The sequence below is a fragment of the Talpa europaea genome, assembly GCF_964194135.1.
Source record: "Talpa europaea genome assembly, chromosome: 10".
NCBI lineage: Eukaryota > Metazoa > Chordata > Mammalia > Eulipotyphla > Talpidae > Talpa > Talpa europaea.
The window spans coordinates 61,706,839-61,722,649 of record NC_140077.1 but is presented as its reverse complement, the minus strand read 5'-3'; the positions used below and the strand labels follow the sequence as shown (position 1 = coordinate 61,722,649).

General features: G+C 41.3%; 1 protein-coding gene across 1 annotated transcript in view; it reads left to right on the top strand.

Moving 5' to 3' along the window:
• Positions 1 to 5,015: 5,015 nt before the first annotated feature.
• LIPA (lipase A, lysosomal acid type) overlaps positions 5,016 to 15,811 on the top strand; it is a gene marked incomplete at both ends in the record, with an annotated part of 37,478 nt that continues 26,682 nt past the window's right edge. Inside the window, 2 exons of the mRNA XM_084245935.1 lie at positions 5,016 to 5,120; positions 6,488 to 6,605. Of these exons, the coding sequence (XP_084102061.1) occupies positions 5,016 to 5,120; positions 6,488 to 6,605 (223 nt within the window). The remainder of the gene's footprint in view (positions 5,121 to 6,487; positions 6,606 to 15,811) is intronic.

The following is a 15,811-nucleotide window of genomic DNA, read 5'->3' as shown; positions in this document are numbered from 1 at the left end:
GCATCCGCTTCATACCCTTATCCAATTTCACCAGGAAATCCTTTTGGTTGGCCGTATCAACAGACCTACAGCTGCCGCGGACCAGCGCAGCGGTAGACTTGCAGGACTGTCTCAGGATTGAGAAACTGTGAGGATGCTCAAGGAATCGGCGCATAAATGACAGACAGACACATAAATGACAGACAGACACACTTCAAGAGTGAAGATCTGAATGTAATTTGCTCAAAATCATCATACACTTTTATACCTTTTTTAACAATGGATGATTTCATACAATTTAATTCTTTCTCAGCATAAAATACTTTGTAAGGCATAAGACATCTACTTCATTATTCATGTGCATGTGATCGCTGATCCATGACATGGCACAGTAAACGATCTCAAGGTACTGAATCTACACAGTCATTTTTGCTTACACCGAACAGCATTCTTTAAGCTAGCTTTTCTTGATTCGTATCCCAAAACCACAATGATCAAAAACATTGATATTTACCTACTGGCACCTTCTACTTTTAGTGATCACGAGCAATATATTCTCTACGTAAGCATTTTGATTTTTATGGTGTTGTCTCATGTGAGAAGTATTATGATTATTATAAAACTACTATTGCCACACACTATTTTCTTTATCATGCATTTCCTGAAACTGATTGTACACATATAAAGAAAAAGCAAAGTAAGTGAAAAAGTAGTATGATTATAGGCAGGTTGCTAAGTTGTTACTATTTCTGAAACAATGACTATCTGATTAAAGGTTAAACTGCTTTGAAGGTAATTCCATCAGGCTTGTTTGCAGGTGATGCTCTGAGCAGCCTTGTTTCCATCAAAGGAGGGGTTAATTACTGCGGGCTTGTTGCCTAAATTAGGCTTATAGGCATGTGTGCCTTGTTTGATCTGAACGCCAAAGTTTATCATGATGAAGCCCCTCGGGGACTGCGCCTGTCTTAGGTCGTCAGGAGTCACAGACATGAGGCTGGCCAGTGCCTTCTTTAGTCTGCCCCCGATCTTACCCGTCATTGACTGTCCAGTCCAGCGCACAGGGGAAGGGGGTCTTACTCACTCTGATGTGTCTGAGTGAAAGCCTCCCTCTTTCCAGTAAGTTCACTGGCGTTCAGCGGCAGAGGCTGCCGCATACAGCTGACTAATTTTCTCCATCTCCACTGTTCTCAGCACCCTGGTCCAGGGCATATTGCTGTCTGCAGTAGTTTTCTAAGCAGTCTTTCTGCTGCCACAGACGACCACAGTAACCAGAGTAATCTTTCTAAATTGTGAACTAGATTGTTACCTGTTTACTGAAAGCCTTCTAGTGATGTCTTTTCCACCTTGGTCACAAGAACAAAACAGTCTTTACACTTGGCTCCCCAAATACTCAGCTAGTTAAGACTTCTTGTTCTCCACTAAGCTCATCAAATTCCAGCCACATTCATCTCATTTTGCTGCCTAGACTCCAGCAGGAATATTCGTGCCTCAGGACATTTGTACTGACTATTGTCTCACCCTAGAATGCACTTTCTCCAGTATGCATGCAGCTCTCAATCATCTTCCCATCCTCCTTGTTCAGATGTCACTTCAACGGAGTTATTTTCAGATTACGAATAACACAGTGCCCTCCATTACCCCTTTACCATTATATTGTTCTTCCTAACACCACTACTTATTTATTATATGAGTGTATGTGTTCTTCATAACACATACCACTACTCATTTATTATCATGGTGTATCTTCCCATTAGAAAGAAATTCTGGGGCCTCCCTGGTGGTGCTGCCGGTTGAGCAAAGCGCTGTGAAGCTGTCTGCAGCTTCTGCAGCGCGGTCCCATCCCCAGCCGGCCAGGGAGCTATCCACATGGCGCTGCAGACCTCTCCTGCCTCACCCGCTGCTCCCCTCATTAGTATATTTCAGTCAGTCTGCCTGTTCTGTTCCCCGCCCTGTCTCTGGTGAATCCTTTCACTCTCCCGCGCCTCTGGCCTATACCCCAGCTCTTGTATAAAAATAAGTAAATCTTTAAAAAAAAAAAAAAGTAAGTCTGAGAACAGGAACTGCTGTACCTCTAGTGTCTTACTGATGCTTGTACATCACAGCACAAAATGTACAAGGTGTTTTTTGCATCAGGTACAATGTTAAGCGCATTATAAGAAGCATGACATTGTTTGCCTCAAGTGTCCAAGTACTCTGTGTGAGGAGCAGAGGGAGTCGGTGGTGCAAGAGCTACAGAGACAGAGCAGAGACAGTCGCCAAGCCACCTTGCCGGTCCCCAAACGCCCTGCCCAGCAAGCAGAGGCATCGCCGCCGCGCCTCGCCCGCCAGTCCACGGCGCATGCCCCGCTCGGCCGGGGCGGAGTCTCCAGGGCCAGCCCGGCGGCCTGAAACCCCGATTGGCGGCGCGAATAGCCGGAGCGGAGTGTGCGTGCCCGCCCTCCCGTCGGGCAGTCCGCACCCCTGCTCCCTCTCTCCCAGCGCGGGCCTGGGGGGCCAATGAGGCCCTGGACGGCGGCTGGGCACGGGCGCTGCAGGTGAGTGCGGCCCCTGCAGCTCTGCTCGGTGAGGCTGCGGCAGCTCCGCCGGCCTGCGCGGCTGCCGAGGGTCGGGCCGCGCGCGGGTGCTCGGTTCTCTGTCTTAGCGCCCCGGCGCATCTGCAGACCCGCAGCACCATCTGCGCTTGGCCCCTGGCGCGTCTTGCCTGGAGAACCAGCGAGAACTTCTGCAGGTGGTGACCGGAGGCATCTGCAGACGACCAGGGAGTCGGGGGCTCCCCGAAGTAGCCCGTACCTCCCTGGATGCCCCTGAATTCCTGGCAGAGCCCTCGGACTTGGCGACTTCCAGAATCCTGATTACCAGCTCCCCTCGGTTTTTGTCTCCTGTTTCCATTAGCTCTCAGAGGCAGCCTGCTGCATCCTTTAAACTCTTTAGCCAATGGCGCGGCCTTGAGCCAACTCTGGCATGGTCCTGGTGAAAATCCCTGAGATTCTTTTTAACCAGTTGGCACTTTGTTTCCAGTGCTTAGCCTACAAGAACGGCAGTTTCCTGGAAAACAAAAAAGGACTTTAAGGGCACTGCAAAGAACCGGTGTAGTAATTAACGTAGTATGTGGAAGCTCTGCCTGGGATGTCTGGAGTAAAGGCGGAGCTTAGATGGGAGCTGAAATTATTGTTTTTGTTAGAAAACTAAGTGACAAGTTGTTGTGGGGCTTTATTTTCTTCAGTCACTGAACTTTTGTTCCGCTCTATCCCATTGCTCAAACTCTGTATTGTGTATCTACTAGGGGTTCAAAGTTGAATAACACTTTGGTTCTTCCCTTTGGCTCGGATGAAACAAGGCAAGACAAGCACTTAACAGAACTGTTACGATGTAGAAAAAACTGAGCCAAAGTCGCTAAGAGAGCCCAGAAAAGCAGATTTAGTGTTTAACTTCTTATGGGAATCATTTGACTAGTATGTTGAGAAATTTTCTTGGTGTTGTGTTAGGAGGAACGATGAACTCTGGGACATTTTCAATTGTGTGTCTGCAGCTGTTACCCTCATGGATATTCCCCTGTGTGCAGCTGCTCCAGGCTCTCGCCTAGGCGTCTAATGAAAAGTCACATGGTTTTAAATTGAGCCTATAACCTTTTATTTTTTTCTTTTAAATCTACTTCTGACTCCCTAGCAATAATGGGCTTTGGGGATGTTTATTTATGATAAATGGTAGCCCAGGTCTGCACATAAAGAAATATAAGCACCATAAAGAAATACAAATTTGTAAGTAAAAGTAGCCAGTGCAGACTCAAGATAACATCCCTCTTGTCTAGAAGTTTAAGGTTCACCACTGCTTGGAGAGGAAGCTTCAGCACCATCAAGAATCACACCAAACAGAAGAGTCAGTTATTTTGTAGTCTCCTAGGAACCAAATTCTTGTGGAATACTCAATTTAACAACAAGCATCTTAAGAACAGCTGTATTGTATAGTTGACATAATAGAGCAGGTTTTAGTGTTTATATGGGTGTATTCAATGTAATAAACCTATTCATCACCTCCAAAATATTCCTTGTGTAAAGCACCCCTTCTGTAATGCTTAACTCCCGCCTCATTACTCTCCAGGCAGCCATTGATCTGCTTTTTGTCAATAGAGATTTGCTTGCATTTTCTAGTGCTTTATATAATGGAATCATGTCCTATTTAATCTTTTTTTTTGGTCTGGCAGCGTTCACTTAATGATAATGATTTGCAGATGCACCCATGTTGTTATGTGTTCATGTCTTTACTGCTGAGTGGTATGTTTATATAATTATATTATCTAGTCACCCTTTGGGGGCATTTGAATTTTTTATACATGTCTTTGTATGAGCATACATGATGTGTCTTTGAAAGTGTTTATATTTATTTACAAAAGTTTAGGAAGCCTGGCTGTTGTCCCAGCTTTGCCTCTAACTGTCTGGATGTCAAAGTCGCATTACTTTGACTTTAAGGTCTTTGCTACACTGTGAATTTTGTGCCATTATTTCCAGAAGCTAGATGGCCCTTGTTGATGGTTGGAAGGTCTCAGAAGGACAATGGGGTGGTCTTCTTCCCCTTTGTTTCTCTTGAAGGCTTCTTTTCATTTATTCCTTGGGTGATCATGTAATATGTGCCAGAGCAGAAGTGAACAGATGTGGAGCCAGTGAGCACCAGTACTGGCCAAACCTAAAAATGTTTAAATTGAAAATAGGAGGCAAAAGTTGGGAGGCTAACAGTGACCAGAATTCTGAAGATCTTCCTTTTTTTCTCAACTGATTTTCTGCTAAACCCTCCCTTCACTTATTCCCAGGAGCAATTTGTTTAACCTCATGGTGAGAACAGGCGAGTGGATTTTACTGGGCTCTATAGGTTCATAAATGGGGGGTGGTCAGTGAGAAGATTTCCAAAAAAGAGACTCTTTTCTTGTAGTCTTTTCTTTCATATTTGTCCATCATCTATCTTTTACTTGCCCTAAACTGGCTTCATAACTTTCTTTTTAAAAGTAAAATTTGGCCAACTAACAGTGGACTATTTTATGCAGAATGAAAATGCAGCTGTTGGGGCTCGTGGTCTGTTTGGTCCTTGGGACCCTGCCTGTCCAGGCAGCTGGAAAGACACCTGTGGATCCTGAAACATATATGAATGTGGTAAGTTTTTCAAAGCCATCTTCTTTTAAATTGCATCTGTCCCAAATGTTAACTATTTTCTTAACTCCCATTATGTGGCCACATGAAATCACAAATTAATTGCTTATATCTCATTATGCTTTCTTTTCATGTTCTCAGAATCTTAAATTCATTTTGTAAGACTTTTCCACCTGGTAATACATATTTTACAAGCCTCATTTTACTATTAATACTATTTCTTAAAAAGATAAATGATATTTATATCTCTATTGTGTTAAGTCTCCCAGAATTTGTATAAGGAAAATAAAACTTTGTAAGAATGTTACTACTGGGTACAGCTTTGTTGAACAAAGACTGTTATTAACTGTGTCCAGGGAGCATAGTTCAATACAAAAATGAAAGTATCTGAGACAATTTCTGTTAGAACAAATAAGTAAAAATAATCCCTTGAGTAATTATAACATTTTGAAGTTATTAATCTTAAGTAGATGATAAAATATGAGAACACTTCCTGTAGGCATAAATTGCTGGGAAAATATAGATTATTAAAGAAAGCAACCATAAAGCAGACAATGCAGTGCCCCAAGTACAGATTTAGGCAATTTTAGAGCCTGGGATAGATTTATAGTGAGACGTGAAATTGTGGCCTGATGCCAGGGATTTTATTGACTAATATTTCTTGCCACATAGTTTTTCTTTTATGCTCTTCCCCTTTAAATTTTTGCCTTTAAGAATGACTAAGTTCTCTCAGGTATTTATGGCAGAAGAGATAATGAACACTTATTTCCATGAAATCTGGATCACTGTGTTACCTTTATTCTACTAAACTCCTGATTAATAGTTGTCCCACAGATCTTTCCTTATGGAGAAGAGAATTTGATCATAATTCCTTTTTTTTTTTTTCCTTTTCTTGTTCTCTAACTCCATCTTGACATTCTAAGTAATTTTATTATTCTATTGATAAAATGGATTAATGCTTCTTATGTTTTGTTTCCAGGACGGGACCTCATAACAAGTGAAGTGATAGGTTATAGTATTAGCTGGTATGTTTAGGAAAAAAATAAAGAAATAAGAATGTTTATTTGTGTCTGCAGTGGACACAAAAGATGGGAACAGGTCCAAAGCTTGGTAAAACTAGACATACTTGGTGTAGAACATGATAGAATGATGAAACTGAGATCTCACCAAAACACCTCTGAGTAGAACTCATGGGTAAAAAACAAAGAAGGATTTGCTCTTGTGATGCAACATTGGCAACTAGGATAAGCAGACTGAAGTTTCAGTCACTACTGATTTCTTCAAAAATGTCTGTCATTGAAATGTCTTTTACTTGCTTGTTAGTGTGGGGGGTCTGCTTATAGAATTTCCACTGTTCTTTTTTCTCATAGAGTGAAATTATCACTTACTGGGGATTTCCTTGTGAGGACCACTTAGTTGAGACGCAAGACGGATATATTCTTACCCTTCACAGAATCCCTCATGGGAGGAAGAACCATGCTGTCAAAGGTATGGATGTTTTCTGTGGCTAGATAGGAAAGCTCCTGAAAAGTAGCTGCTTTGCTGGAATCTGTCTTTTTTTTTTTTTTTAAGATTTATTTATTTATGCATACAAGAACTGGGGTACAGGCCAGTTAGTGAGGAGGGTGAGAGGATTCACCAGAGACAGAATGGGGAACAGAACGGGCAGGCAGACTGAAATACACTGCTGAGGGGAGCAGCGGGCGAGACAGGAAAGGTCTGCTGCACCATGTGGGTGGCTCCCTGGCCGGCTCGGGATCGAACTCGTGCTGCAGAGGCTGCAGACAGCTTCATAGTGTTGTGCTTAATCCCTTGTGCCACTAGGGAGGCACTTTTTTTTTTTTTTTTTAATGGGTAACCATGTTCAGGTTTAACTTGAAAACACCAAGAAAGGATTATTTTTAGACAAAAGCGCTATCTGCCAATAGTGCTATCAAGCAATTGGCAACCACTGCAGCAGGAGTTCGATTCCCCCGGGCGGCCAGGGAGCTAACCCACATGGTACAGCAGACCTCTCCTATCTCGCTGCTCCCGTCAGCAGTGTATTTCAGTAGATCCACCTGTTCTGCTCCCCACACTCTCTGGTGAATCCTCTCCCTGCCACACCTCTGGCCAGTATCCCAGTTCTTGTATGCATAAATAAATAAAACTTAAAAAAAAAAGAGTAAGGGTTAGAATTATCTAATTTCATTTTTTGCTTAAAGGTTCAAAGGTCAAATTTGTTTAAATTTATGCTAAAAATCTGCTTTCTTTGCTAAAGGAAGTATATTATTTAATGAAATATTTTGAATCTTAGTGTATTTGAAAATTATTTAATTTTTTGAATGGGTAGTGTATTCACATAATTCTAATATAAAAGAGAATAGAAAGATATGTTGTGAAGTTCCTTCTCTCCCATCCTATTATCCACTTCCATAATCTCTTTAATTTCTTTATCTCTAGAAAATCTGTGGAAATAAATACAACCGTAGATAATTAATTTCCCCTTGCTTCCCTATTTATAACACTTTGAGCACTTCAACATTCATTTCTGTAGACAGTGTCTCCTGTATAGCTGTATCATGATTTCTTAAATAAGTGTCCTGTTAATGAGAATTTGGAGCATTTCCAGTCTTCTGCCAGGAAATATTGCTGCTATAAATAACCTTGTGTGTGTTCAAGTTTGTTTATATAAAACATTTTCTGAAATAGAATTTTGGATCAGAGGGAGGACTAGTCATTTGACAATATTGTTAAATTGTTAAGTTGCTTTCCACATGGTCTTGTTCTGGCAGTTACTCTCGTTAGGAATATATAAAAGTACTTATAGCTTTGGCTTAAAATATTATATATATTTATGTTTAAAAATTATTTTTTTTATCTTTCTCTTTCTCTGTCATAATTCAAACAAAGCTGTGGTTTCCACTGCACATTAGGGAATTTCTGGATAGGCTACTTAAAAGTGTTAAACAGATATCTGAATAAGAATCTGATCCTTACTCAATCTTCTTTCCAGATTTTGCTTATTCTATAATATTTTCTGTTTCTAGAAACTTTACTTGGGAAATTGAGATTGTGTAACTATTTCTTCTTCAGGTAGAATTTTATATGAGCAGAAGGGCCTTCCTTGACGCAGTACCTTCCCATATTATTATTTAAGGCACACTTAAAAGCCTTCTGTGTTAATGTGAACTTTGTATCAATACCTACTTTTTCTTTAATATAATCTGATTTGTCATTTTTTTCTCCCATAAATTCTAACTACAATAAAGGTCTTTAACATGCTTAAGTGGCCTTTATGTGGTCTTTAACATGCTTAAGATAGCTTATGTGGTCTTTAACATGCTTAAGATAGCCAATGTAATTTTTGAAATTTAATTTACAACTTAAGATTGTTATGATTTATAGATAAATGCTATCAAGCTTCCTTCTTGTGATCATGTTACAAAACGAGTAGTGAGTTAGAGTGAAGGGCTTCTATTTTTTCTTCTCAAAATATGCAAAACATACTTAATTCCAGAGTGATCATATGGTCTTGGTTTCCTTCCTTTTATTTTTTTTTTAACACTGTACACTGATTTCAGATCCCCTATGACAGAAACTTTGTTGGTGTTATTTCTTTGTAAAGTGTTTAGTTGATTAATACAATTAGTGATGTGAATTCTTGTTCAAAGATGCAGGGGTCCCCAGTAAAAACATACTTGAAGGGAGAATAATCCTCCTCTCACCACCTCCAGGCTTCTCTTTCCATTGAGCAAGGAAAGCAAATGGTGACTAGCAGTGAGGTGAAGTGGGAGATGGGGTGGGGGGCTGTGCTGGGGAATCAGAGCAAAGGGAGCATGGCTCTTGATTTGCTCCCAGGTGGTAGGAAGAAGTGTCGGGAGACCTTAGTTCTCGATCTGCCCCTAAGGACTTGTGTGCTTTATACCTTGTGGACTTCAGATTCTTCACCTGTGTACATAGTTGACTAACTGGGCTGAACACAAATTTCTCCTTTTTAGTCCCTATTACATTCCGGTGTTAGGTGCTATATTCTCTCTCCCTCCACTCCACCTTCCCTCACATGCTCATTCTCTCTCCCCACCCCGCCTTCCCTCCCTCTCGGCAGGGGTGTGTGGGGTGGGACAGAAGCTACCGTTGGTCTTCAGATGTGTGATCAAAACAGGGGAGAGAAGAGCACAAGGGACTATGGTGATGGTTCACGGGTGAATTGGTAGTGGGAATTTTATGGGGACTACACCCAAAAGGAGAAAGCATACAAGCATACATTGTACAATAATGAACAATGATGTAATATATATATTATGTAAAAGAATATATATGTATAAATGTATATATGTGTATATATGTATGTATGTGTGTATGTGTGTGTGTATATATATATAAATAAAAGAAGTGGGAACCAGACTGAGGGTGCTCCAAGGTAAATCTGGTTCTAGTACGACCTGAGGTCCCCACCTTCCTCCTCTTTTCTGCAGATGCCTTCCTGTTGGGCATCAGTGACTGCTGTGAGCTAAGCTCAGAGAGCCATTTCAAAGGCAATCTGTGAGAAAAGACTCAGTTATCTAAAGGGATTTGTGGTTTTCCTGAGAGCTGCATTCTCTGACCTGTGAATTTCCATGCTCCAGAGCCCAGCCTGGAGCTGAGCTTCTTCAGTGCCCTTCACTGCAGTTCAGGAGCAGTTATCAGTGGGGTTTCTTTGGTCCATAGAAGCTAAGTAGATAGAAAGACTATTAAGTAGATATAAAGAATATATAAATTCACATCTGAAAGAACATATCTTCTTCTCTCTAAGACCATTTCTCTCCTGACTTCCTCCTCTATTAATAACACCATTGTCCTCCAAATGACCAGGACTGGAAACTGCAGAATCATTCTAGACTCCCATTCTTCAGTAGCTGCCAAGTTGTCCCTGGGCTCCTGTGTTTTCTGGCTGTAGTTCTCCCTTGCTTTGCTTTGCCAGGACACCATCAGCTGAATGCCTGAAATAAACTCAGAACCCAAGAAACATGAGCCACTTCATTTAAAAAGTTTGTGTTTTTTTTTTTTTTTTTTTTTGTTGAAGTAACATTGGCTTATGACATTAGATATATAGCATTTCATTTCCATTTTTGGAGGCTTCCCATATATTGAAAAAAGAATTTCACAACAGGATATGCATATTCTGTCTGCTTGTCATTTAAGAAATTAATGCTTTGAATACACACAGTACTGCCATATCTGTACTATTTGCAAGTCATCTTAAGATCATTAGAACATTCATTTATAGGCATAAAGTGAAACTGTTGCTCTTACCTCTTTTTAGTGTGGCTCTTCTCCTCAGTTTTTGTGCTCCACTGGAGTGCTTCCACCTTTGCTTCTGGGTTCAGTGACTGTAACAAAGGATAGTAGTTAAATTGGTGTTTCTGTTGGCCATCTTGTTGGCCTCATCTCCATTGTTCATTTATCAGTAGTATACTTCCTGAGGAACGCGAATTTTAAGCTGTATGGTGAGCGACCTCCCCAGTGGCACAGCTAGTTGAGCACAGCGCTGTAAAGCTATCTGCAGCCTCTGTAGCACAGGTTCGATTCCCGGCCAGCCAGGGAGATACCCATATGGCGTGGCAGACCTCTTCTGTTTCGCCCACTGCTTCCCTCAGCAGTGTTCTTGGTCTGTCTGCCTGTTCTGCTCCCTGCCCTGTCTCTGGTGAATTCTCTCACCCTCCCTCGCCGCTAGCCTATACCCCAGTGCTTGTATAAATAAATAAAATCTTTTTTTTTTTAAAAAAAAGCTATATGGTGAGCAATTTTTAGTCCTTCTGCTTGTGTAGAGCTCACTTGGAGGCCACTGGAGTATTTTCTGATCTCAGGCTTTAGCCACAGGACACATTACCCAGCCAACTGCTTTCCTTTCTGGCACCCTCCCTGTTCTTGTCCGTTTTATGTAGTTTTTCAGGAGAAGCTTCTTATGTCACCCAGCAATTTCCAGGCACCAGTAAATGAAGATGTTCCCCTGGAACAGTGGGAAACCTGGAAATAATGTGAAGAGAGGAGCTGCTTTCCTTACACGTTTCCAACACCTGCTGACTTACTGTGAGGACTTACTTAACTTTCTTTACTGTCTTAACTTTCTTAGTTGTTGTTTCCTAGTTGTTGTTTCCTACTGTTCACCCCTATCCCATCTAGTGAACTCTGAAGTTCACCATGGATATGTGCAAAGAACGTCCTGATTCCCCAAGTTAGTGATTACAGTTTATAGGTTCTGGGGTTTGTGCTGTGTTCCTCTGTAGGACGGGTGACCTACTTGACTTTGTGATCCTCTGTCCTTGGCCAGCATTCTTATTTTACTGGGTGAGACAGCCAGGTTCAAAGAGGGAGAAAGATATGTGTTAGGTCAAAGGATAGTGGGCCAGCTAGTCTGATTCCAGATTGTGTTCTTGGAATGAGAGAATATGGCCTTATCTTACATGAGATTATGGAGAACTGTTGATTGCCAGCTGTGCTTACCCATTACCTAAGAAACAGTTATTATTTATTAACTGCACAGCCACATTATGAATGATATAATTGAAATTGTGTCTTTTATTTTAATAAGTATCAAAGAACTACTTTCTTTATACCATTTATGCTAAATGCTTTCTGGAATTGAGCTAGTGAACACAACCTCTGCAATGCTGCTCATCCTCCCCACCATCTTCATTTTTACATATATATATATATATTTAAAGATTTATTTATTTATACAAGCACTGGGGTACAGGCCAGAGGCATGGGAGGGTGAGAGAATTCACCAGCGACAGAGAAGGGAGAAGAACAGGCAGCAGGACCGAAATACACTGCTGAGAGGAGCAGCAGGCGAGACAGGAGAGGTCTGTCATGCCATGTAGGAATCTCCCCAGGCTGGGCAGGAATTGAACTGGTGCCGCGGAGGCTGAGGACAGCTTTACAGTGCTGCGCTCAACCCGCTGCGCCACTGGGGAGGCCCTTCTGTGTGTGTATATATATATATTTTTTTTTTTTTAAAGATTTATTTATTTATTTATACAAGCACTGGGTACAGTCAGAAGTGCGGGAGGGTGAGCGAATTCACCAGAGCCAGAGGCAGGTAGCAGAACAGATAGACTGATGAAATACACTGCTGAGGGGAGCAGTGGGCATGGCAGGAGAGGTCTGTGCACCATGTGGGACCCTCGCTGGCAGCCAGGGATCGAACCAGCGCTGCAGAGGCTGTGGGCAGCTTCGCAGCCCAGTGCTCAACCGCTGTGCCACCGGGGAGGCCCCCTTCTATATATTTTTTAAAAATAGTTCTTTCCGTACTTCCAGGCCCAGCATAACTGCCAGCTTCCTCTGAGCAGGAAGGAGACACACACTTAAAACTCCTAAATTCTTGCCAGCACCCCTTGTAAAGTGTTTTTCTGTTTCTGCCTTGTGGTTGATTAATTTGTGTATTTCCCCTGTTCAACCCATTCCTTATGGCCACCTGTGTGAGAGTTTCATCAGAGCAACCTTCAGAATTGAAGTTCTTAACCAAATGAAGGCAATGGACCTTCTCTCCATTAAAATAAAACTAACACCTCTCTACACACAAATTTCACATATATTTGTAGAGAGTTTATGGGCCCAGTAAAGAATCCCTTGATTTAGAAAATCATTTGCCTGTCTGGTTAAACCTCTACTAACTAGGCAGCTTGGAACATATATTTCAAGCTCTTGGCTCTTTTGTGCTCTCTTGATCCTATGTGTGCTGTTTCCCAATGCTGAGCAAACTTCTCTATCAAGTGTTGAGCTGCCCATACTTCACACTAACTCCATAAGGGAATTGAAATTCAGAAACCAGTCACTTATAGGGAAGTTGTTCTATTTTTATCTAATCAGCCTTATTTCAGAAAGTCATGGGTTGTTAGCACTGGAAGGACCTTAGGGTCCTGCCTGGTCAGGGATTTGGAGAGCTGGCATTTTTAAAATTTATTTTTTACATCATTGTTCATTTTAAAACAATATTTGCTTCCCCCCACTCCCTCAGGTCTAGTCCTCAAAGAACTCTTTCACCAGTGCACCTGTGCACCTGCTAGACAGCAGTGCACAGTCCCCTGTGCTCCTCCCTCTTTCCCTCTAATCCCTCTCCCTCCTCCTCCCCTGAAGGATGTCTCTGATTTATAATCATTTGTTTTTACCTTGTTGTGTTTTGTATTGTTATTATTTTTTTACACTGATGTCTTGTTTGGTTCCCCTGTATTCCTCCTGTAAGTGAAACCATCTGATATTTTTTTTTTTCCTTTTGATTTATTTCACTGAATACAATTCCTTCTAGCTCCATCCACATTGCTGTGAATGGCATGAGTTTATCTTTTTTTGATATCTGAATAGTATTCCATTGTGTATATATACCACATCTTCGACCTGACCATAAAATATATAGAAGAAAATATAGGTAAAACACTACAAGACATACATCTCAGTAACATCTTTCAAGACACATTCCCCAAAGCAAAGAAAGTCAAGGAAAAGATAAAAACCTGGGATTATATTAAACTGAAAAGCTTCTGTACAGCAAAAGAGACATTAACCAAAACAAAGAGACACCCCACTGATAGGGAAAAAAATTTTGCATTCCATACAACTGATAAGGGACTGATCACAAAGATAATACAAACAACTGACATGACTCAACAAAAACAAAGAGCTGGTATTTTTAACATATTTCCTGGTGGATTCCACAGTATCCTCCTTAGCTCTGGGATCTCATATTCTAGATCAACACTCATATTACTGGGTGAGACAGCCGGGTTCAAAGAGGGAAAAAGAACTGCTTTGGGTCAAGAGATAGTGGCCTGCCATTCTGACCCCAGACTCATTCCTCTTCCACTGGACTAGAGGATGCAGCCTTAGTTAGTAAGTATTGACCAAGTAGATTCCAGTCAAAATATTTTATTTTATTTGGCTAAAATAAGGGAATATATAAAAGCTTTACCAAAAATACGTAAAACAGCAACAGCAACTAAGTAGGCTCACTTCTTGCCTAACTGGGGATTAAATCCTCAAGTAAAGCACTGATAATGGAAACTTTATATGCGTTATATCTGACATTATATATGTGATGGCTGCAAGGGTGAAGTGGCGTTCTGTGATGTGAGTAGCAGCCTTTGATCTGCAGAAACAGGCTTTTGAACTGTAGCCTTGGCAGAGACTCCCATGGGGCTGCCTTTTGAACTTTTGCGTCATAGTTGAAAATTCATAACTGGGCTGAGTGAAGTCTTTGGAGGGAAAGGTCACGGGCCTGTGTTTCCCTTTGATTGTTTCAGGAAACAGCACTGGTTTTCCTTTTTTTTTTGGCGGGGGGAGAGGGGGATTATTTTTATTTTCACTTATATAGCAAAATTCTTTATGAATTGAAGTCTGAAGAATAAGTAAATCAAAGCCCTAGGATAAAATACAAGGAAGCCCTTCAGAGGCCATCTTCAGCACATCACCAGATATGAAAACATTAAGAAAATAACAGATTTACTAATATAAAGGTTCATAAAGCAGCTTATATTTATTAAAAAATTATTATTTTAAATTCTTGACAAGAATTAGCTCATTCAATCCTCACAGTCCCCCTCATAGACTAAAAATCCTAATTAATCTCATTAAGTAGCTGAGGCCAAGAAAGAAAATAAAATTAAGTTGCTGAATGACACAAGGCTCCTGTCTAGCCAAAAACTCCTGCAACATGTGGTTATCCTCGGGATTGAGCAAATCATTGACACCTTATGGAGTTCCTTGCTTGAGGACACTTTAGGTTAAGAGTTTCCTACTCCTGAGCTCACAGGCAGTGGTAGACACAACTCAAGGGCTTCCTGTGGTGGGTAAAATTAGAGTCTTTCACTTAGCAGTGAAGTGTGAACGTGTTAACAGCTCTGGCCTTGGGTTTAAGTTCTGCTGCTACCACTTGAACTGGGCGTGAGACCTTGGCAGCTTACTTCTCGAGGTTTTTTATTTCTTCATCTACAAAATGGATAGAATAATACTTGCCACTTGATAGGTTGTTGTTAGAGTTAGATGAACCTAAACTTATAAACATCTTACTCAGAGTCAATTCAGTGATAATTTCTGTATTTTATTTTTAAATATCATAGTGAATTTAATGGCAGTTTTTTATTCTGCTTCCTCTGTGTCCAGTTCTCTCCAACAAGCAATGTGCTGTAGACTAAATGTTGGTACCTCCCCTGCCCCTGTCATTCATATGTTGAAATCAAATGCCCAATGTCATGTTCTTTGGGGGGGGGGGATCTTGGGGACATGGTGGGGGTGACAGAGCCTTCACGAATGGAGTCAGTGTCCTTTTAAAGGGCCCTCAGAGTGTTCCCTCTTCCTGTCTGCCATGCAAAGACACAGTGAAATGAGGCTATCTGTGAAGCAGGAAACAGTTAGCCAGTCACTGATTCTTGATCTTGGACTTCTCAGCCTCCAGAACTGTGAGAAATACATTTCTGTTGTTTAGAAGCTACCCAGTCTATGGTGTGCTGTTACAGCAGCCCAAGAGGACGAAGGTATTAAAGAATCACATAGTCATGATTCAGAACTTCATCTGCAAGTAAAACCAAGACTTTTATTTGAGGTCTTTAGGGGATTACAATTGGGCAACACCACTGACAAGGCCATGCAAGTGTGTTATGGAAGGAAAAAGACAGAGTTTCTATAGGCAGACCTGCCTTCCTATAGAATACTACCAACACCGATTCAAAGGGATATCT